Source organism: Oryzias latipes, chromosome 5 (assembly GCF_002234675.1).
Source record: "Oryzias latipes chromosome 5, ASM223467v1".
Taxonomy (NCBI): domain Eukaryota; kingdom Metazoa; phylum Chordata; class Actinopteri; order Beloniformes; family Adrianichthyidae; genus Oryzias; species Oryzias latipes.
This window is the reverse complement of record NC_019863.2, coordinates 18,881,693-18,903,257: the sequence shown is the minus strand read 5'-3', so window position 1 is coordinate 18,903,257 and position 21,565 is coordinate 18,881,693. Positions and strand designations below refer to the sequence as shown.

Genomic DNA, 21,565 nt, shown 5'->3' with positions numbered 1-21,565 from the left:
CGGTTCTTCTGAGTCCGGGCGGCAGTCCGCTCACGCTGAACAGGGAAACGGACTGCGGTCCGAAGTCTCCTCTGTTGCACACACTGTACAAAAGCATCCTCACATGCATGCAAACACGAAGCTAAGGGTCTATCAGCCCTGCTCATAGACATGCAAATGCAATGTAATCTTGCAAATATTAACAGCAGTAATGTTGCTTACCTTGTCTTCCAAAATCTTTTTGATGACATTGTCAGTAATATTTGTTTTTTTCAGAAAGTTTACAAGGTTCATATCCTCAACTTCAGCCATTCTCTGGACAACTGTAGCTACTTGGTGCACAATAAGCAAGCAGGTCAACCATCTGATATCTTCTGATACTAACTGGTGCGCACCTGAAACTAACTGGTGCGCACCTGAAACTAACTGGTGCGCACCTGAAACTAACTGGTGCGCACCTGAAACTAACTGGTGCGCACCTGAAACTAACTGGTGCGCACCTGAAACTAACTGGTGCGCACCTGAAACTAACTGGTGCGCACCTGATACTAACTGGTGCGCACCTGAAACTAACTGGTGCGCACCTGAAACTAACTGGTGCGCACCTGAAACTAACTGGTGCGCACCTGAAACTAACTGGTGCGCACCAGTTATTTTTATTTATTTTTTTTTACTTCAAAAAAAATTTTTTTACTTCAAAAAAATTTTTTTTTACTTCCAAAAAAATTTTTTTTCCTCCATTTTTTTTTTTTTTATCAATGGCCCCTTAGGGGCTCCGTATCATACTGTACCACAAGCTGCTAAAAAAACTTAAACCAAAAAACTGTTTTTTAAAGACACATTATCTCCTCTCTCTCTCTCTCTTTCTCTCTCTCTCTCTCTCTCGATGGATGGATGGATGGATGGATGGATGGATGGATGGAGTGCTCGAGTGCTCCGATTATCATGGGCACCAACAGCATCTATACATGTGCATAATTAAAATAAAATAAAGAATTAAAAGCATACATGGAGCGCCATAACCAATTGTCTGGATTAGTAAATAAAAATATGTGTGCAGAATATGAAGTAGAAACCCCAAAGTCAAAGTAGGAAACACCTCCAAAAGTGGTAGGCAATGAGACAGCAAAGATGCTGTGGGACTTCCAGATCCAGACTGATAGGATGGTAATGGAGAACCAACCAGACATTGTAGTGGTGGATAAAGAACAGAGGAAAGCCGTTGTGGTGGATGTGGCAGTGCCAAGCGATGGGAACATCAGGAAGAAGGAACATGAGAAACTGGAGAAATACCAGGGACTCAGAGAAGAACTAGAGAAAGCCTGGAAGGTGGAGGTGACTGTGGCATTTAAATTTCTCCCAGTGGGATTTTATTATTTTTAGGTGATACAATCATTAGATTTATAAGTTCAGCACTTTTCTAAATGTTTCTAAAAATGAAAAAAGACCAAAAAAAGACTAAATAAGTGTACACCTCCATGACAATCCTGTGTACCCCTAAAGACTCGCTCAGATATATTTAAGTTCACAAAGCTAGAGTAGAGAGTAAAGCAGATTCACTAAAAAGTGTCCCTAAATAATTGATCACAATTGTCGTTATGTTTTACTTAATGGCTGATATCCTAGAAACAACTATTTGTGCTTTATTGACATTTTAAGGTGAAGTCCCGTGACTTTTATGGCCGATGTATTCCTCCTCTTTTATGCCGCTTCTCTTTTGCATCTTCATGTGGCGGCCGTGGTGCAGCGGTAGGGCGTTCGACCCATGATCGTAAGATTGCAGGTTCGATTCCCGCCTTGCATGCCCATGTGTCAAAGTGTCCTTGGGCAAGACACTGAACCCCACCTTGCCTCTGGTGGGAGGTTGGCGCCAGTGTTCAGCAGCGGAGCCGCCGCCAGTGTGTGAATGTGTGTGTGAATGTGTGTGTGCATGGGTGAATGGGACTGTGACTGTAAAGCGCTTTGGGCCTTCATAAGAAGGTAGAAAGCGCTATATAAGTATACGCCATTTACCATTCAATCAGCCTTTCAGAGTCTTCAAAAAAACGCAGATGGGGTCCCATCTTTTTTCCCCTTCTCTTCTGCCTAGTATCCCCCACAATCCAGAGTTTGTCCGTTTTTTGCTCAGTCTTTTTCTTTTACATATTTTTTTTCTTCAAAAGACTGTTCTGTTGGGGAGAGATAATCAGTCTAAATCCTGCCTCCCACCTCTGCTCTCACCTGCTGTTGCTATGTCACCACTACGCTAAATTGCTGCCTCCCATTACATGTAATCACTCTCATATGCACCCTGATATTACTGACAGCTATATTAGAGCCCTGAACAAAATAATTGTGACTGAAAGGGACAAAGAGAGCGGCTGATTTAAACTTACTGTCTTTGACATTGAGGGTCGAGTGTAAGGAGTCAAGCTTAAACAAAGCTGTGGATATTATCTAAAAAATAGAACAAAGTTACAATTTCTTTGTGACTTTACTGAATGGATCATGTCCTCACTACTCTAGTATTTGAATAACTTCTCATGACATTAAGTCTGCAAAATCAGTTCTAAAAAGTCAGAAGCCTTGATTTGTCACCGACCTTTTTTTTAAATTTGTCTTTTTGAGCATTTTGACAAAAGCATTTAAATTAAGATGTTTGGAACAACTGTTGAAAATGGATTTCTGACACAAACTAACCTTCTCGAGGTGTAGTCGAACTTTTTTTTTTGAACTTCTTTTTCTTTGGTATCATAACCCTGACAATATCCTTGCTTGTCATCAGCAGTGCTGAGTTCTTTTGTGTGAATCTGTCAGTATTCAGTTTATCTCAGAGGAAGCTGCTCTGGGACCATTTCAAGTAACAAAAAAGAAGAATTCAATTTAAAGAGTTTTCAAATAAAAACCGTTCAAGCAAATCCTGTCAGCCCAGGCACCTTCAGGTGTTTATTTTTTATTTTTTTACTTTGCTTGAATATGATTCTAAATTTCAGTGTGAAAGATGAACTAGTTTTGTTTCTTGATTAAAAGGACTTGACGTGACAGACATGACTCTCTTCTTCAGTTTTTTGACGCTGCAAGCACACTAGCCACAGAAAAAACAACGATGAAAGTTGTAAATCAAAAGTATAGCTTTGCTCTCAATGATTTTAAAGGACTGTTGAGTATGTGACAACGTGTATTTAATTCTCATCATTCTGCCTCCCTGTAGTTAGTCCCCCTCCCACTAAGTTAGCTTTTCCGATCTGTGGGTAAATGTAACTTTAGGCCTGGCGTATTTTTCTGTTATCTGATCCCACAGACGATCACACCAGGGTCCGACTGCAGCTGCTGGATGGAGACCCCCACTCTGACTACATCAATGCCAATTACATTGACGTAAGTGATTACTCACACATGCAAACACCAGACAGGATCTTAATATTGAAGTTTGTCTTTTTACTTTCTGAAACAGCTATTTTAATTACCCCAAATAAAAAATAAAAAAAATGAAACAAGTGAAAAGAGTCACAAGAGGCTGTTCTAAGCAGTGCTCCCACATAATAAATAATTCAGAACATGTGATCTAAACAAAATCTGCAATTTAAAAATAATTGTGTAAAAACAATCAAAAAAGAAAGTGGTAGTAATAAACAGTAGTGATAAATAGCTTAAAACTAGCTTAAAATGTTGATTAGTGTTTCCATCTAAATACACAACAGAAATAGAACCACATTGAGGTAACAGATCATTAAAAGTCATATTTCAGGGTTCTGAAGTTTTTTAACCCCTTGGGGGGCCGACTCATATCCATGTAATGTATTCTAACTTTGAACAAATCATAGTTTTATATTATACCTATGCTTTGTGGTTGCCAAAAAAAGTCTAAACGAGGGAACACACCTTTTTCAGGTATTAACTATTGTATGTTTCTGTAAAACTTTAATAAAAACTGTTGGAGTTGCACAATCTGTTGTGTCTTCTTAGCTAAAAATAAAGTTTGTCAACTGTTTGTAGCAAACTATTAAACCAAAAACTATTAACAGAGACATTATAACAAGAATTTGGTCAAAATCGGTCTTAAAATGTTCTTATAATGGGCACTTTAGTTTTAAAGGCACTTATTCTTGAATAGAATCTGTAATAACGGCACATCTTTACAAAAAAGAAAAAAAAGCCAGACTGAGTAAAGTTTCTCTGTGGATCTACACAATGTTTTTGTCAAGTTATTGACTTAAAAACACGAGTAAAAAAAAAAAAAAAACAAAACACTTTACATTCCTATGGACCCATTTATGCTCAATGTAAAAGTGTTAGACTGATTAAAAACACTTCAGTGATTGCAGAGATGTTTTTACATGTCAATAATTTGTCAGTAATTTGTTTGTTTTTTTGCACTAACTGTTCAAAAAAAAAACAACTCCCCTATGTCCAAGTAATTGAATCTAAGTTCAGTTTTGCCAAGGAAAAAACAAATCAGAGGGATCAGCAGTCTGAAAAGTGATTTTGTTAAGAACAACTGCTTTTCCAAAAGGCAAGTCTGTTTTGTTTCTTCTGACTGGAAACCTGCATCTCATAAGGCAAATGGATCAAAAAAGCCTGGGAGAGAAAAAACGTGTCTTTTCTGAGAAAACTGAAGCTTGATGAGAGCTTTCAACAGATTCCAGGGACTCTTTTCAAAATCCTTAAAATGTGGACGATTTGAATGAGAGTCAGCTTTCAATAACCCTATAAAAATTTGAAGCGTCAAGAGGGATTTAAAGGTAAGAAAACTCAAAAGACATTTTTGTAAAGGGATGGCAATTGAGGAAGCTGGTATTCAGTTATGGTTGACTCACTGCATCTTATTGCTGCCCTTTTAAATATTGAATCTTGTAATAAAGGAATTCAACAGCTGGTCAGTAAAAGTGATTTTTGGAGGGTTTGTTTGGTCAAATTGCTCAAAATGTTTCTATTTAGGCTTAAGAATTTTTTTAAATAAAATTATAACCCATTCATTAGGTCTGTATTTTGGCCTGTTTTTATATTTTTGTAACCTCTTAATAAAATTTGTTGTGTTTGAGTTTTTTTTTTTTTACTAAATAGATAAGAGCTTGAAAATGAAAATCCCAACGTTTTTTTTCTCCCTGAATGAAGAGCCGTGCTAATTGAGTTCAATAAAATTGATACATTAATTTATCCCAGCAAGGTTGTCTGCCTCAAAATAGATTGGAAAATGACAATGACAGAATAATGATGTTAGAAGACATGTTTCTTTTTATCTGCTCCATAGATAAAACTTTTTTTAATTTGATGTGTAGTTGAAAAGATGACCTTGAGTTATACTCCAGAGAACATTGAAAGAAAGCATAAACTGACAGTATTATTAAAAACAGGATGCAATAGCGACATAGTTGATAGGTATAATGGTCAGAAATGTCTCTGTAACCCTTCTGTCTGTTTCTGCCCATTATTCTATGTATATTTGTTTGCAGTTACAGTTTTTTTAATAGTTTTTTTTTTTTTTGCTATGTTTCAGTTTTGTCAAACGTTTGACACCAAGGGCACAGCTGCATGGGGGGCAAAGGGCAAAAAGCTTTGCCCCCTGACTTGGCAACTCCCCCCCCGCCCATTTTGAGTCATTGTTAGTATCGTTATTCACAAAGATTAAGAAAACATCAACACAAGCTTCTTTCAGCATTTTAAATGCTAAAAGAAGCTTCCATTCCAAAGTCCCCCCACCTCAGTAAAATATTCTAGCTCCGCCACAGTTTGACATGTTTTGTTTGTTTTGGGTCTTATAAAATCATGTTTTATTTGGGTAATTTGGTTCTTCCAATGGCTTTAAATGACATTATTAAGTAGAACGTATATTAAATAGACGATTTAGTTTGTCTGAAAAATAATAAACGATGAGGAAAGTGATCAATAAATTTGGAATAAAATAAAACAAAAAGATTCACAAATATGGAGGTTTAATTTTTCCTTGGATTGTTTAATTAATATCATTTCTAGAAATGATTAAGACATGTAAGATGATGGCTGTTAAGAGGGAGCTCACTGTGTTCATTATAAAAGTTGAGATTTATGGCAAAAAGGACACAAGGAAGACGTTTGAACGAGAAGAAGCAGAAGTTTAGAAAAACATTAGAAATGAAAAATTCCCACAAAAATTAAGAAAGGTTTGCATTTTTTGAGGTAACAATCAAAAATCTAAACAATGATAGATGGAAAAAGAGCAGAGGGGATGACTTTTAATGCTTGGTTTTCTGACTCGCAGGGGTACCATCGACCCAGACATTACATCGCCACACAAGGTAATTAAACTGATGCAATAGGTGTGCATGAGAAGTGCATGTGTTGCACTACATTTGTGGAGACATAAATGTGTTTTGTGTGTTTTGTGTGTGTGTGTGTGTGTGTGTGTGTGTGTGTGTGTGTGTGTGTGTGTGTGTTTGCAGCCCCCACCTGGTAAATGGCGTCCTTTCGTTCTAGAAAGCTATTACCTCAGTCTCCTAAATCTTAACTCCTGTTTAAAATCCTCCTGACAAATTTAAGACCCTATTACCCAAAACCCCCAAAACTAATACCTAAGATGGATTGTGGGTGACTGCATGAGTGTGAGCCCATGTGTGAAAATACATGTGTGTGCATTGTGCATCTGTTCATTTGTGCAACAAGTTGTAGCAACTGCATTCATTAATGGGGGCATTTTCAAGTGAGTGTTCACTCACTCCCCATGCACACTAAAGTCCTTAAACCTCTGATTCCTGCATGTTGGTGTGTCTTTCAGGGCCCATGCAGGAGACGGTGAGGGATTTCTGGAGGATGGTTTGGCAGGAGAACACGGCTTCAATCGTCATGGTTACAAATCTGGTGGAAGTGGGAAGGGTGAGTTCATCATATTATACAATCTGTTTGTGTCTACTGAAAGATATGCATTCTCCCCCTTTATAGGTTTTGTTCTGCACCCGAAAAAAAATGGTTCTCAGTTCTAGGTTTCTTTCAGTCTGTTCTTCTTTCCAACCTCCTTAAGTCATGAAGTTACCTAGTTGCCTATGAAGTTAATATCTATTTTTTAAACGCTTTTCTTCTCCAAAACACACATTTAGAGATTTTATTAAGAGCATAAAGTTACAGTACAAAACAAGTGTTAATTTTTCTTTGTCAGTTTTGAGCTGGTCCGATTGTAATCACCTATTTTAGAAGTTTAAAATAAATGCTTATCCATCCTAGTGAGGCTGGCATGTGGCCTGACTGGAAAACATTTACTATAAGCCCAGATGAAGATATTTTGTTTATTTGATTTTGTTTATTTTGTGTTTTTCACTTGGGTGTGCACCTATGGTGGCCGTGAAGTCCAAACCACATAAAGAAATCACTCAACGCAAAAACATATTCAATACAATGACAATGAAAATAAAGCAAAAAAAATGCAGTGAGATTTGAAAAAATGAAACAAAATTCGAAACTGGAAAAGGTAGGTACTCTGGGATATCACTGATGATGATGCTTGTCCACCTTTTAAATGGGAGGTTATTTGGCATGACAATATCTTTCAATGGAAAATATTTCTTTGAGCATATTGCCACAGCAGTTACAAAAGTTCAGTGTTCGCTTAATCAACTCTTTACCACAGTTCGGGAAAAAAAACATCCTTCTGCTTTCCCTCTTCTTCAAAACTCATCCAATCGGTCCCATGTCCCAAAATACCTTCTCCAGTTTTTTTTAATTTAGTTTCTTTTTTTTTTTTACCTCTGCCGGTTCCAAGCCCGGTTTGAGAAGGTTGCGTCAGGAAGGGCATCCGGCGTAAAACATTGCCAAATCTACCATGCGACTCGTTCGCTGTGGCGACCCCTGATGGGAGAAGCCGAAAGTGGAAGTGAAGTTTCTTTTTTTTTTTTATGACATTTTGATTTCTGTAAATTAACTTTGTTTTTGACTTTCTTATGTTAGTTGAATTTTGTTTTGTTTTCTACTATGTAACATTGTTTTTTTTATTATTTGCTTTACTTTTTCTAAATTGTTTTTGTGATTTCTAATATGTTTTTACGTTGAGTGATTTATTGTTTTCCTCCCATCCAAATCTTTGATGATTCCTTCGCCATTTTTTTTCATTTTTCTCTATATTTTTGTGTTTCCTATTTTCCTAGAATAAAAGTCTGTACTTATCTGAAGATTTCCATCCTTTTTGTTATAAAAAATATTTTGTTACAAGCGTTGTGCCTCAAAATTTGAATATATTTTATTTAAATTTCATTCCGCAAATTCTTAGTGGCCTATAATGATGCTTTTAGGCTTCTGCTACAGGTGCCCGGGTGGTACAGAGCCAGTCAGCTGTTTGTGGATGCTCACATCCCCACCTGTAAAGCACTACTGCCTAAGCTTACATACAGCTCATGCTGCCCTGAGGAAACACTGGATACAGCGATTATACTCTTTTTAATTTTTTATACTCTTTTTAATTTCTATTCTTTACTTTTTAATGTATACTGTATTTGTATCTTTTTCTATGGACCACATCTGAGTCTGAAATAAAAGTGTTGTGTTAAATTGACACAAAGTTTGATTTTCCCCGGTTGATGATTCGTAGCCTACATTTAAATCTGCTGCGGGCCTGATCTGATCTTTCACAGGTAAAGTGTGTTCGTTATTGGCCAGATGAGACCGAAGTGTACGGAGACATCAAGGTGACGCTTATAGAAACGGAACCCCTCGCAGAGTATGTCATCCGAACCTTCACAGTCCAAAAGGTAAACATTTACATTTTTTATTTCTTTTTGGGTGTGGGGGGCATCGTTCTTTTTTTTTTTTTTTCCCCATATTTAAATGCTTTAATTTTGGGCTCTACAATCTCAGTTCAAGATCAGTTTGAGGGTTTTGCCCTTCTCTTGTAAGGTTGCAGCATTGCAAAGTGATTTCCTAAATAAGCACTGTAACTGCAGCTCACACTGATGCAGTGGCTGATCCATTTGTTGCAGCATTTATGTAGGATTTTAATGTCATTATTTCCATGGAAAAGTGCTGTGACTATGCTGGACAGATTACTTCCCACAAGGCGTCAGATGGGATCTAAACCTCTGAAATTCTCTTGAGCTGCATATTTACTGTCACAGCTCAGTACTTAGCATACATTTTCTGAACCACAAACCTAGATTGTGACTGTAGCTGATTGAAGGTCAAAAAGTGGCAGCATTTTTTTTCCAAGGCCTAAAATAGGAGCTGAATGCATAATTATTGCCTTTTTTTTTTTTTTTTACAAACACTCAGGAACTTGAGCTGAAAAGGATGAATAAATGGAAGCGTTTTCTATTATTGTTGTCACATTTTTCAGAAAGACTCTTGGCAGAGAATGAACAACAATAAGACGCATCATGACAAAACAAAAGCAAAAGCCTGCCATCCAAATCTATGATGTTTCCATCGCCATTGTTTATCGTTTTTCTTTATCTTTTTGTGTTTCCTATTTCTCTAGAATAAAAGTCTGTATTTAGCTCAAGATTTTCGTCCATTTTGTTAAAAAAAATGTTTTGTTGCAAGTGTTGTGCCTCAAAATTTAAATAAATTTTATTTAAATGGACTTATCCTTCAGTCATGCAAAAAGCAACCCGGGATTGAACCGAGTTCAAGCACTTCAGCAGGAGATGTTTCTGTAGCTTTCGCAACGTATTTCAAATGATTGCAGGTTCTTACAAAATACAAGAAATGTGTTTCGTTCTGGAGTTGTGACATATTTCTTTGGTGTTTTCTGTTACCTCTCCCCATCCCAACTTTCCTCCCCCTACACTTGTGTGAAGGCAGCTTAGCAAATGACAAGTCCTCCTCTCCCCTCTGTCAGTGCATTTAGCGATCCATTAATCCACAGCGCCTCGGTATGCGTGCACAAGTGCTCGATGTAACTTTCAAAGAGAAGCTGACTTCAAAACGCCGGCATATATTCCAAGAAAACCTTTATGCATACACACAGCAGACACTGACAGCTTCAGAGTCCTTCATCTTTGAACTGCAGAAGCTTCTGTGATCCAAAAAAAAAACAACAAAAAAAACAACAGAAAAAGCAGGACATCATGGCAGACAGAATTTACAAGGTCTGCACTGCAATTAATAGCTTCAGTTGCAGTGAATAATGAGAACAGGATCCTAATGAAAACATTTAGTAATGGCACATCCAAGGAGATTAACTGAGCACCGCATAAGAGAGGCTCAAAAAATATGCAAATGTGTCTACGAGAGAGACAGAGAGAGCGGGAGAAATGCAGGATGAAAAGACAGGAAGATCACAAAAGGTAGTTTATATTTGAGTGTCAGAATCAGTCCCAAATAGAAGCTGTGGGTGAGATAAACACATTTCTGTTCTGCTGCATGCTAAAAATTATTTTCAAAGCAACAATTTACCTGTGGAAGTAGAAATTCTGCAAAAAACATGCTGTATAGGCAGAGGCAATTGCAACATTAGTTCCGCTTGATTCTTTGTTGCTTGTGCAACGCCGGAAACAGCAATGGGAAGTACGAGGCAAGAGTTGCCTTGTCAATCAGAATAGGAGCACCCTGCTGCTGTTCAGGAGGAGGAAACCGCCTGTAGGAATAATGTAAAATTATTCTGATGTCCAATATTATAAAAAATGTAAAAAATAAAAGGCTTTCCTGTTCAAACAGTTGGGTATCTTAGAATAAATAAACAAAACTTAAATTTGTCATTTAAAATGTGACACCTTTTAAAAAAGGGGACTTAAAAAGAAGGGCAAGAAAGGAAGTTTTGGGGAAAAATTTAATTGCCATTTATGTATCTGTATTATTGGTTTACATTGCCATTGTTGTCAATTTTCAAAAAATTTAAAGTAAACTTCTGCTTTTGTAAAATTCTCAAAATACAACAAATTAGTTTTTTTTAATTAGAATTGATTTATTTAAAGCAACAAAACAAAAAAAAGCACAACAGAAGACAAATGAGAGAGATACACATCTATGCATGGATATATCAAGCATAAGATCATTAGTTATTGATTTGAAAATAAATCAAATTAAGAGATGTATATCCATACATACATATATATGATATCTTATTGATACAATGCGCAACACATTCAAGAAAAGTCTGTAAAAAAACGTTTATTGCTTGAAACAAAGTGGGAGGAAGCAAACTTCTATAAATCCATCCAAATTACTTTACTTATTTTTTTACATATATATCATATTCTGCTTTGTAACTTTGATCACAGATCAAGTATTAAAAGGTTGTAAAAGGTTGTAAAAGTAACCAGTAGTTGCTAAACAATCTGATCTTAGAAACGCATTTTTCTTATCAAGTTTACATTATCAGAAAAGTTTTTTTTTCTTCAGTGGTAAAATGCCTAGAGCTGACATTCAATACCAAAAAATAAAAATATAAAAATATCCACCAGAGGGAAAAACATTCACTTTGTTCTACTAATGCTGGATTTACACTGGTCCGTCTGCGGTGCATCTCCCTTGCCTTCCGGAGGGTGCCTGTCTCACGACGATCACTTTGGTTTGCATACCGGTAGTCTTTGTTGCATCTCTTGCCCCTCCCCCCCTGGCTTCTGGAGGAGCGGTTTGTCCTGCCACCCCCCTTGTGGAGTAGTTCATCCATAACTTTGGCAGTCAGGCCCTATGCCCTCTCAGGCCTCACTGAGTGCTTGAACAATGCAGATTTTGTGTCATAAATGACATTGTGTCTTTGTACTTTACAAATTAAACTTCCGTTGTCCATGGCAAAAATGGACGACATGCGTTATCGCGTGGGCATGGCCACTCAAATTTAAAATAAAATTGTGTGAATTTCTATGTTAAAATTACAACCGAAGTGTATTATTTTGAAACCCAGACCGGTTTCCTGTTTCTCCGGCTTTTTGCTAAAGAATTAACGCGTCAATGGGCTGGAAATGGAACTCCTGCGTAAAGCCTGCATTTCGTTGTAGAGGGACGAACGTCAGTTGCAGACATGATGGAGACGATGTAAACATTCCAATTGATGAATGAATTTCTATTTTTTAACACAATGGAGACTCACTGCAGACGGGTCAGTGTAAATCAGGCATAATGTTACAGTGACGTATATCTAAATATGCAAATGTTATGAGAACGTTCTGTCTTCTGTCAGTTGCTAAACCCTAGTTAAAAGCTCTCCAGGAGTCAGGGATGTTCATCTATGAGTTGCTGGTAAAACAAGACCTTGTCAAGTTTCTGGAAAGTCAAAGAAGGGGAACAGTAATGAGAATCTGTGACGCTTACTTTACACAGATAATGTATTTTGAGCCAAAAGGGACACAGCAAGAACTATTCTCGTCTTTCATGGTGAGGCGACATTGCAGCGCTGAGCGTTTGCACGTGCTCATTACATCCCCGGCATTCTAATTTAGTTTCTGTTTTTAACTCATCTGTCTTGTATTTTTAGCTCAGGCTGTGTTGGTCTTACCGTTTATCGATTTAGAGAAGTAATTTCAACATCACAAGAGACCAAATCAATGAGAAGTCGAGTTATCAAATCACTTTGTGGTTTTCCGGGTTTTCTCACACACACACACACACTCCACTCCAAACTCCCTCATCCTTGCTCCTTTGTTTCTTTTTCCACGACTGCACCCCCCCCATACTTTCTGGTTCCGCTCTTCTTCCCAGCCACTCTTCTCCTCAAGTCTCGTTTTCTTGACCTTTTACTTGTTGGTCTCCTCCTTTCATTGTTCCTTCCTTCTTGGGTTATTATCAGGCTCTCTGTCAAAACAAATGATCTCCTGCAGCCCTGTCTGTGTCAGAGGCGAAGCAGGAGATGCAACGGTACATGTTTCATCGCAGTTCTATTCTCATACAGTAAGTTGAGCTGAAGAGAACATGGATAACTCCATTAGAGCCTCTTTTCTTTTTTGAAAAGTACTTTTTGAGGAGCAGATGAAAATCAATTGTTTTGAATTATTAAGAAAGTAGAGACATTGCTGGATATTTCCATCAAAACCATGTTCTACAAGGAACTTCAGAGACAACGTTGGCTTTCACCAAACTGTCAAACCGTTTTACCACCAGGCACTTCTCTGAAGATCCAAAATCTATGTTAAAGCCTCTTAAGTTGCTGGAGGATAACAAAAAAAGAAAGGATAATATTTTTATTCAAAATCTTACGTAGACAGACAACAGTTTCCTTCTTAAACACATCTCTGCTCGTAGCAGCAAGCTTTACAGGAGAAAGAACTCAAAATGTATCCAATGTCATAGATATACGACTCAATGAAAAATAATTAGCCAATGAGGATTCTGGGCCCATCCAGTTTCACTTATTAACAGTCATTGTACTGGAAAAGTTCATTATAATTATTTTTAAATGATATTTTCTTGAAAAAAGCTGTTTTGGAAAGTGTTGACCCTTCTATTGGCCAACAGTAATTGCAGGCTCTAGCTACTCAGCAACCCTAAAAAGCAATAAGATGATGTGGAAAATAGATGGGATTTATTCCAAAAGACTAATTTATATATAAACCGGTTATTCGTTAGTTTATTGTTTGATTTTATTTTGCAATATGAGGATTCTGATACTCTGATCTCCAGCAGCACTGCTCTTTTTATTTTTTTTTCACATTATTTTTTCAATGTGTGCAGTTCCGGGGTTCGGTGTCGGTAAAGCAGAGTTTCATTTGTAAAATAAGGAGCTCAGAGACACGTTTGGGTGTAGAGGAACGCTGCAGCCTTTATTTTCCTTTTCATTCACATAACCTGAAGTTCATCTGTCACATTACGTCAAGAACCTTACATCTGAAGACCTATGCGGAAGTAAACAGTGTTACCTCCCCCCCCCCTCCTGTAGATGAAACGTCCCGTTTCAACATAAAACAATAAAGAGGAATGAAAATAGTCTGTTATATTAGCATTACAACGTTGAAAATCCCAAAAAAGGCTCCTCCTCAGATGGAAGTGTCACAAAGATGTAGAGATCTTGTCTTTGGAGGAAGAAATGATTCAGGTGAACAGCTGCAGGGAGACCAATGGCTTCGGGCTGCAGAGATCCTGGAAACCACCCATCAATAAATAAAACTTTAATAAATTGTAAATCAAACTAATGAGTTTCCAGACATTTGGAACGTTATCAATAAACATTCAGCTCACCTGTTCAATTGAGTTTAGTCGGTCTGCTCTGCTGCTGCGTGGCGTTCACTTGCTGCTGCTCTGTTACATGCTCACTTCCACTTTAACCTTGTAAATTTACCAGTTTTTTTTTCATAAATTTACGACTTAAAATCTTGTAATTTTACTTTTTTTTTTTTTTGGGTGGCGCTAAAACTCTGTCGTAGCAACCAGATTAACCAGATGGCTTAAGTATTTTGGCACAAAAATGCAAGATAAATATATTCAATTGTTCTTAATATAGTCATTTTCAGTACGTCTCTGCATACACTTTATCCACTTTTACAGGGTTCTGTTAAATGCATTTGAGTTGTTCACTTGTTATATTTCCAGAGGATACATAACTTAGAGGGTTTAACATAAGGGATTTAAAGATTTAAAAACCATGTTGTACACATTCCAAAATGAGCAAGTGGTTCGGGCTTCTAGTGAATCCAAGGGACGCCATTTTTTGTGAGGAATGACGTTTGGTTGATTCTCAGGTGTCCTCCAGCAGGATCATTAAATGAGCAGCTCAGGGTCAAACCCTCCTCTTAAAGCAAAGCTGCACACTGCATTAAAAAAAAAAGAGATGCCCAGCAGATCTCAGCTAAAAAATTCAAACCTTTTTGCTCTTAACTTTGGCCTCTGCACAAACCCTGACAGAAAAGTCGTCTTGTTATTTGTAGACAGTATAGAAATTGCTTCACCAAACTTTGTCATTTTTGAAGTTTCTCTGACCAGAGCTGGTGGGAAACTTTAGTCTGTTTAGCATCCCTGGGTCTTTGTTAGTTTCCCAGCATCCCTGCACTTAAACAGGACATTTCAGCAGCCATCTGTGGCTCTGCACAGCCCATCATTAAAATGTCAAGATGCTCTCACATGAAAAGGCAATGATGGGCACCAAACTGTCTCAAAGATTTTTTCAAAGAAGAGCAGCAGCAAGTGGTGGATTTTTCCTTTTTTCACTATCAGTAACCAGCATTTCCTTGTTTCTGTCACTGTTTGACGCACATTTGGCTGCCTCCCTTACCTTTAAGTACCTTTTAGGGAAAGGAGGTGAAAGTCGTTTCATAATCTCCTCATAAATTGGGCAGCTGAACTCGACTTTGACATTTCTTCCTGTAAGATTCTCCCAGTAGGGCCATCATGGGATTTGTGAAATCAATTAATCTTTTTTTATGGCTATAGAGTGGCCTTCAGTTTCCTCAAATCTCCCCTTTAAATTAGGCAAATGAGAGCTGTGATAGATCTTCCTTTCACTAATTCCCAGAAGTGTCCCAAAGAAACCTCTTGACATCCTTGAGAGTGATTTAGATGCACCAAAACCTTTGGTTTCCTGGAATCCTTAAATGAGCAAAGCCAGGAATCTTATTAAAAGAGGAGAATTTATACATTTCTTTTAACGATTTTTATTTTTGCTTTCTGTTATGTCTTTCAGAAGGGCCATCACGAGATCCGGGAACTCCGTCAGTTCCATTTCACCAGCTGGCCCGACCACGGCGTCCCTTGCTATGCCACAGGATTACTTGGTTTTATTCGACAGGTCAAATTCCTCAACCCTCCAGATGCTGGACCCATAGTGGCACACTGCAGGTAAGAGAATATGCATTTTTAATATTTGGATTTTATTATAATATTGATCAATCGATAGAAAAGACATTTGTTTAGTTGAGAAGTGCTTCCATTATTGGAGAAAGTTTTAGTTGGCTCAAGTTGGGTGGACATTGGTAGAAACATAAAAGGAAGAACAAACACTGCTCCTTTTGATTATTTGATGAAAAATCTGAAAAAAATTTGTTCCGATTTCTTTTTTTCTACATAAAAAACAACACATCATTCCCATATTTTCTGGAGCTGTTTACAAATAAAGCCATTTTGGCATTCCATCCATCTTGCTTTAACAAATATTCTGCACTACACAATTCCCTTCAACCAGCTAGTACTACACCTGGGTAACATTTCCGAAACGGTCATAGTCAAAGATCGGTATCTGGTGAAAATATTGTTAGTTCCGGCAAGAAAGGCAATAACCAGAAGATGGCTTAAGCCAGAACCACCATCGATTACAGACTGGACGGAAATAGTGGAGGAGATCTACATCATGGAAAAGATGACCTTTGCTTTAAGACTGAGAGAAGGAAAATTAAAGGAAAAATGGGACAGATGGACTGCATATAAAAACTTTTTGGTCATTGCATAATCTTTTTGTACATATTTCTGGAACGGCTGCTGGTATGTCCTTATTTTTTATTTATTTTTTGGTTGTTGTTGTTTGTTTGTTTACTCTGTTCAATTTCATGTACATTTGTGTTATACCTTATTAAAAAAAATATTTAAGTTAAAAAAACAAAAAAAAACAACACAAACTCACAAACTGGCCATTTCGCCCTTTTCTCCTTTGGTTTCCTCTTCTCCTCCCTGAATGAAACAGGGACATTTGTTATCAGCTTCAGTATGCTTTCTCTTCCTCTCTCTTACACACTCACTCGCACATATTCTTTCTCATGTCCATAAATTACATTGATGGTGTTAACCTTTAAAAAGCAGGAAAAAAACTTCACCTCCCACCCCACTTTCAACCCATCGCCATCAGGAACAGAAGAGAGAAAAAAGTTCAAGTGACAACGTCGAGAATCCCTGTGGCATCCGTGTGTTTAACCTCCATGTTCTTTTTCACGGGAAGAAACAGTTCAGCGCCCAAACCAAGTCATCAGCTTGTCCAAGCTTGAAAAGGTCACCGTTCTGACGAACGATGAAAAAAAGGTTTTGAATAGATGCTACATCCTTTCATGAGAATCTAAATTTAATGCATTCCATTTGTTCAGTGCAACACGGCTCTTAGAAATACAGCTGCTAACTGGAGTTTGAAGCAACACACACATTAAGGCTGAAACCCCCCACTTCCGATTTTTTTGCCCCTATGTGGCCTGTATCTGATTTTTTCATGACAGTCTGAACGACACAGATCCAATCTTTTCAAATGTGATCCAGGCCACTTGGGTATGTGGTCGTGAATCCGATACGTATCCGATCTTTTGAAATGTGGCCTCCGTCTGAACGGCCAGGCCACATGTATCCGACCCATACGTCATTGATACGCTACAAAAGTCATAATTCTGCATTCCACAACAGTGGGTCCAGACGATCCTGGCTCCAATGCCTTACTAAAATGAGAAGATTGTAATTGTGCTGGCTCCTTTGTAAAAATAAATTTAATACAGCAAAAAGAGCTCCGCTTTGACAACACTGTTGTTGACATCCGTTGTTAACGTTAGCTACTTCTGCAAACGAGGGACGTCGTTTACCGTTGAGCACTCCTCTGCGCATGCGGGTCACTTCTGGGTCATTTCACAGTCACACGGGAGATAACAAAAGTTCGCAATTAATTGGAAATGTGAACGGCCTTGAAAAAAATCAGATTTTTTCAAAAAATCGGAATTGAGCATTAAGCCCTGCAGTGTGAACATAGCCAAACTTACATAAGCTCTGTCCAAATAAAATAAAAAAAAGAACAACACTTTTTTGTGTCCACAATATCTTCGTATAAATATATATACACTATATATATGTATATATATATATATATATATATATATATATATATATATATATATATATATATATATATTAACAAAATGTTAAAGATATTTAAAAGGTAACATTTTTGGTTAAAAAAAATAGCAAAACTTTAATACTTTGAATATATAAATGGACATTTGCGACTATTTGATCTTCTAGGACAGGAAGATGTTGAACTAGAAAAACTACAACAGCTGACCATGATTACACTTTTAGAGGTTCAGATTTTGGTCAAATTCCTCCACTTACCAGACAATAAGTTAACTTCTAAAATCCTACAAAGCAGTGACACTTTGGAATTCAGTTATTTTTTTGTGAGTTAACATGTCAGCCTTTTCCCGCAAGCCCAACAAGAAAGTCATTTAGATTTCGTTGGTAATCGTTGAAACACAAAAACATTTTATTTAAAGAAATCTGGTGCTTTGTTTCATACATTTTTTGAAGAAATCTGAATAAGATTTTGCTATAATGGGTGACATCAGCTTTTGAATAAGAATACACAATTGAACACCAAATGCACATGATTTAATTAGAAAATTTGCAAAATTGCAGAAAGCAACACAGAACTGTAATAGAGTTCAAACATTTCCCGACTGCAGACGGTTTTTATCAACCTGGATTATATCCTTATCATAACCTGAATGTGAATGAATGTTGAGGGTTGAGTTGCAGCTCAAGGTTTCAAAGTGAGAAATTCATAAAGGACAAATTGAATGGCAAGTGGGTGAGCAGAAGTGGAGAGTGGAAGGAAGCAGAAGACAGACAAATGAGGGGAAGTGAGGCATAAACAGACAGCTAAAAGGGAAGCATGTGGACAGACAAGCAGGAAGTTGTGGCAGTCACTTCCAATATTTGGGGGCACGCTGATGCCATTGTCCTGTGTCATGAGGCTTTCAAACACACACATACACACACAAACGGAGACCCGGCAGTATTCTGGTTTCAACATTAATCACAGACGCTGACAGGTAATCTGCCGGGGCGCTACCCCCCCCGTGTTCTTATCTTCCTCTCCTCACTCCCTCTCTCTGAAGCTGTCTCTGCAAACTGTCGGAGGGATTACAAAATGAAAGATGGTTTTCTTTCCTCCTTTTCTTGGTTTTCTCTCCATCCCTCCATCCAGGCCTCCTCTCCTCCCTCAATCTCTCCCCCTGTAGTGTCCACTGCCATTGTTCATGGCCGCTGGCCGTTTTAACAGTAGTGGCTGTCTGTGGCCTCTTCTCCTCTCTGCTCGGTACTCTCTTCTCCATCTGTCTTGTCCCTCCAAGCACCTCCGTCCAGAGTGTGTTGCTTTGAAACATAACACAGGCTGTTAAAATGTCTGCAACTTCATGGACGTTTAGGGTAGAGAAAGGCTGACTCGGAGGCATTTTTATTTTGAGAATCACTTTTTGCTTCCAAAATGAATTGGTGTAAAGTATTTCAATCAGCTAGTGTCAACATTTTAACTGTCATTTGGGTTTAAACTCCTAAAAGCCATATTTGCAAATACACATTAACTTTTTTTAGGATAGCCATAACAGAGCCCTCTATGCCTTTCAGTTTTTAAATCTTAGTCTCTGTAGGTAATGATAGAATTCAGCTCTGTGGATTTTGATTTTTACCTTTATTGAAATGTGTGCACTGCCCTGCCAATACCACTTTTGTCCTGTAAAGTGCCATACCAGCCAAATTTGACTAAAAAATGTCAAAATTTCTTTAAAAATCTATAAAAATTGCCAGTTGTTTGATCAAGTTGCAGCATAATAATTAGGAAATAAAATGTCAACTATGTTGTAAATTTTCTGCAAAAACAATCAGAGATGGGTCACATGTTTTTTAAGGACCTACTCTGATGAAAATTGTGTTTTTGGTGTGGCATCTTTTTTGATGATGCAGGGCATGTATTCAAAAGATAAGTTCTTTATTCAAATCATAGTAATCAGGATCAGACAGAAAAGTTGGTCATTCCTGTTGGTTGTAGTCCCAACTCAGGCAGTAGCATTCTGAAGGTTTTTAACAGTATGTTTTGGAAAACCAGACAGGAGACTTCAACAGTAGTTCACCTTGCATAAGATGAAAACACAAATCTGCTTCAGTGAATCATAAATGATATTTCTCAGTATCTCTGTTTGATAAAGATGAAAAAAGCTGATTTAGTTGTGGCCTTTAATCTCTAATATGTTATTATTGTGACACAAATGTTTCTAGCTCGACATTTGATCATAATTCCTCCATAGATCAGCTCTAAATTTGCTCAGACTCTTTTCATTTTATTTCCAGAAACACAAATTTCTGAATGTCATTGTTCAACTGCAGAAAGTTTGATTCTGTCAAAGAGATCCGCTGCTCTAAGCAGCATGAGAGTCTAATAGACCATAGGCTTTTGGTGGCAGAGATAAATAATCCGGAGAGGTGTCTGCATAACTGTGATATGAAGCACTATCATTATGCAGGATCTGAACCCAGAGGACACGTGCAGCTTGAAAAGCAGAGGTCCAAGTATCAAATCCTGAGGAACTCCGGATTTCAATCTCTGGCATTGTTTCTGTATTTGATTTTCTTCAGGTTGAAATTTCTAATAACTGAACTCAGGAAGTCTTTGGATGAAAATTTAAACATCTTTAAAACCAATAAAAAAGAAAAGCTAGCTGTCTTTATGCCTAAAGTGTCATTACAGACTGCTTTTTAATGCAGTTGGTCGGTAATGTCTGAAAAGTGTTAAACAGATTACATCAAAAAAATAAAAAAAAAGTTAAACGAGTTTTAATAATAATAATTCTGCTGTTATTTTGTCAGTCCTCACATCTGCAGAACTCTTTATAGGGAATTTTTCTGTGTTTGTAGTTAAATATTTCTCTTTTCTTGTTTCTGCAGTGCTGGAGCTGGGAGAACAGGCTGTTACATCGCTGTGGATATCATGTTGGACATGGCAGAGAACGAGGGAGTTGTGGACATTTTCAATTGCATCCGAGAGCTGAGGTCCCAGCGTGTCAACATGGTTCAGACTGAGGTAGATGAAGCCATACAAATTGCAAGCATTATGTCTGGAACTGTAGAATCAAGAAGTTCATATCCATTCATAATTTAGTTTCAAAAAACAAAAAATGCAGCAATTATTATTATATTTGTGTCCTAATTTGTTCTAATTTTGTACGATCAATCTTTTTTTGATTGTCTGTGTTTTCAGATGTTGGCTCTTTCATTTTGAAGCAGAAGGGTTCATTTCTTCTCTAAGCTGACTTAAGCCGACCTAATCCATCCTGTCTCTGCTTTCCATTTGTGCTTCTGATTAAAATCTTTAATATCCAAAAAGTAAACTTTTCCACCAATAAAACACAGACTAATTTTCAGACTGACGGATCATCTTCCAAGCCTGAAATTGCCTTTTGAATGGGTTTTAGAAGTGCTTGGTTCGGTAAAGTAACCTAGGGCATCCCATTGAGTGTTTTTATGTGCCAGCACAAGTAAAAGGGTACATTAGTATGTGCGTCTGTCTGCGCATACTCGTGTGTTTTAATATCTCTCGAAACCAAGCTAAATGCATCCTGCCTTGCCTTTTGAATGTGTGGGAGCAATTTGTGTCAGTGTCGAATCCGCTTGCCGCTATTATAATCCTGCCCCACACAACACAAAGCAATTAATCTTTTAAAAGTCACAGGAGACCGTGTGTGGGTCTAAATGTGTGTGTGCGAGGACATGTCCCTCAGTGCTTTCCTATTTTGTGTGAGCACACGTGCATGCACCAGTATGCACATGTGCGTTTTTGCATGCCAGTGTGCATCTGTGGAGTAGGTAATGTTCAGGAGAGGTCATTTTGGTAGTGCTGTTAAACTCTCCTCTTAACTTGAAGGGCAACAATTAGCATTCTGTATAGAGGAGACTGAGGGACAATGCTGAAAACAAATTGAAAAGTAAGAGGAAAAAAAAAAAAAAAGGAGACAAAGAACGAAGCTGATCTGAAGGTAAAGTAGATAGC

At 37.6% G+C, this 21,565-nt stretch overlaps 1 protein-coding gene across 8 annotated transcripts in view; it reads left to right on the top strand.

Annotated features, from left to right (window-relative positions):
• The window catches only part of LOC101158188 (receptor-type tyrosine-protein phosphatase T), a 313,387-nt gene that overhangs the window by 274,967 nt on the left and 16,855 nt on the right, over positions 1–21,565 (top strand). For 6 of the 8 annotated variants that reach the window (XM_020703319.2, XM_020703318.2, XM_020703317.2 and 3 more), the window contains 6 exons: positions 3,251–3,336; positions 6,197–6,233; positions 6,710–6,807; positions 8,553–8,669; positions 15,467–15,621; positions 20,464–20,599. In XM_020703319.2, the coding sequence (XP_020558978.1) occupies positions 3,251–3,336; positions 6,197–6,233; positions 6,710–6,807; positions 8,553–8,669; positions 15,467–15,621; positions 20,464–20,599 (629 nt within the window). The remainder of the gene's footprint in view (positions 1–3,250; positions 3,337–6,196; positions 6,234–6,709; positions 6,808–8,552; positions 8,670–15,466; positions 15,622–20,463; positions 20,600–21,565) is intronic. The other 2 variants (XM_020703320.2, XM_020703325.2) reach the window with 1 other exon arrangement.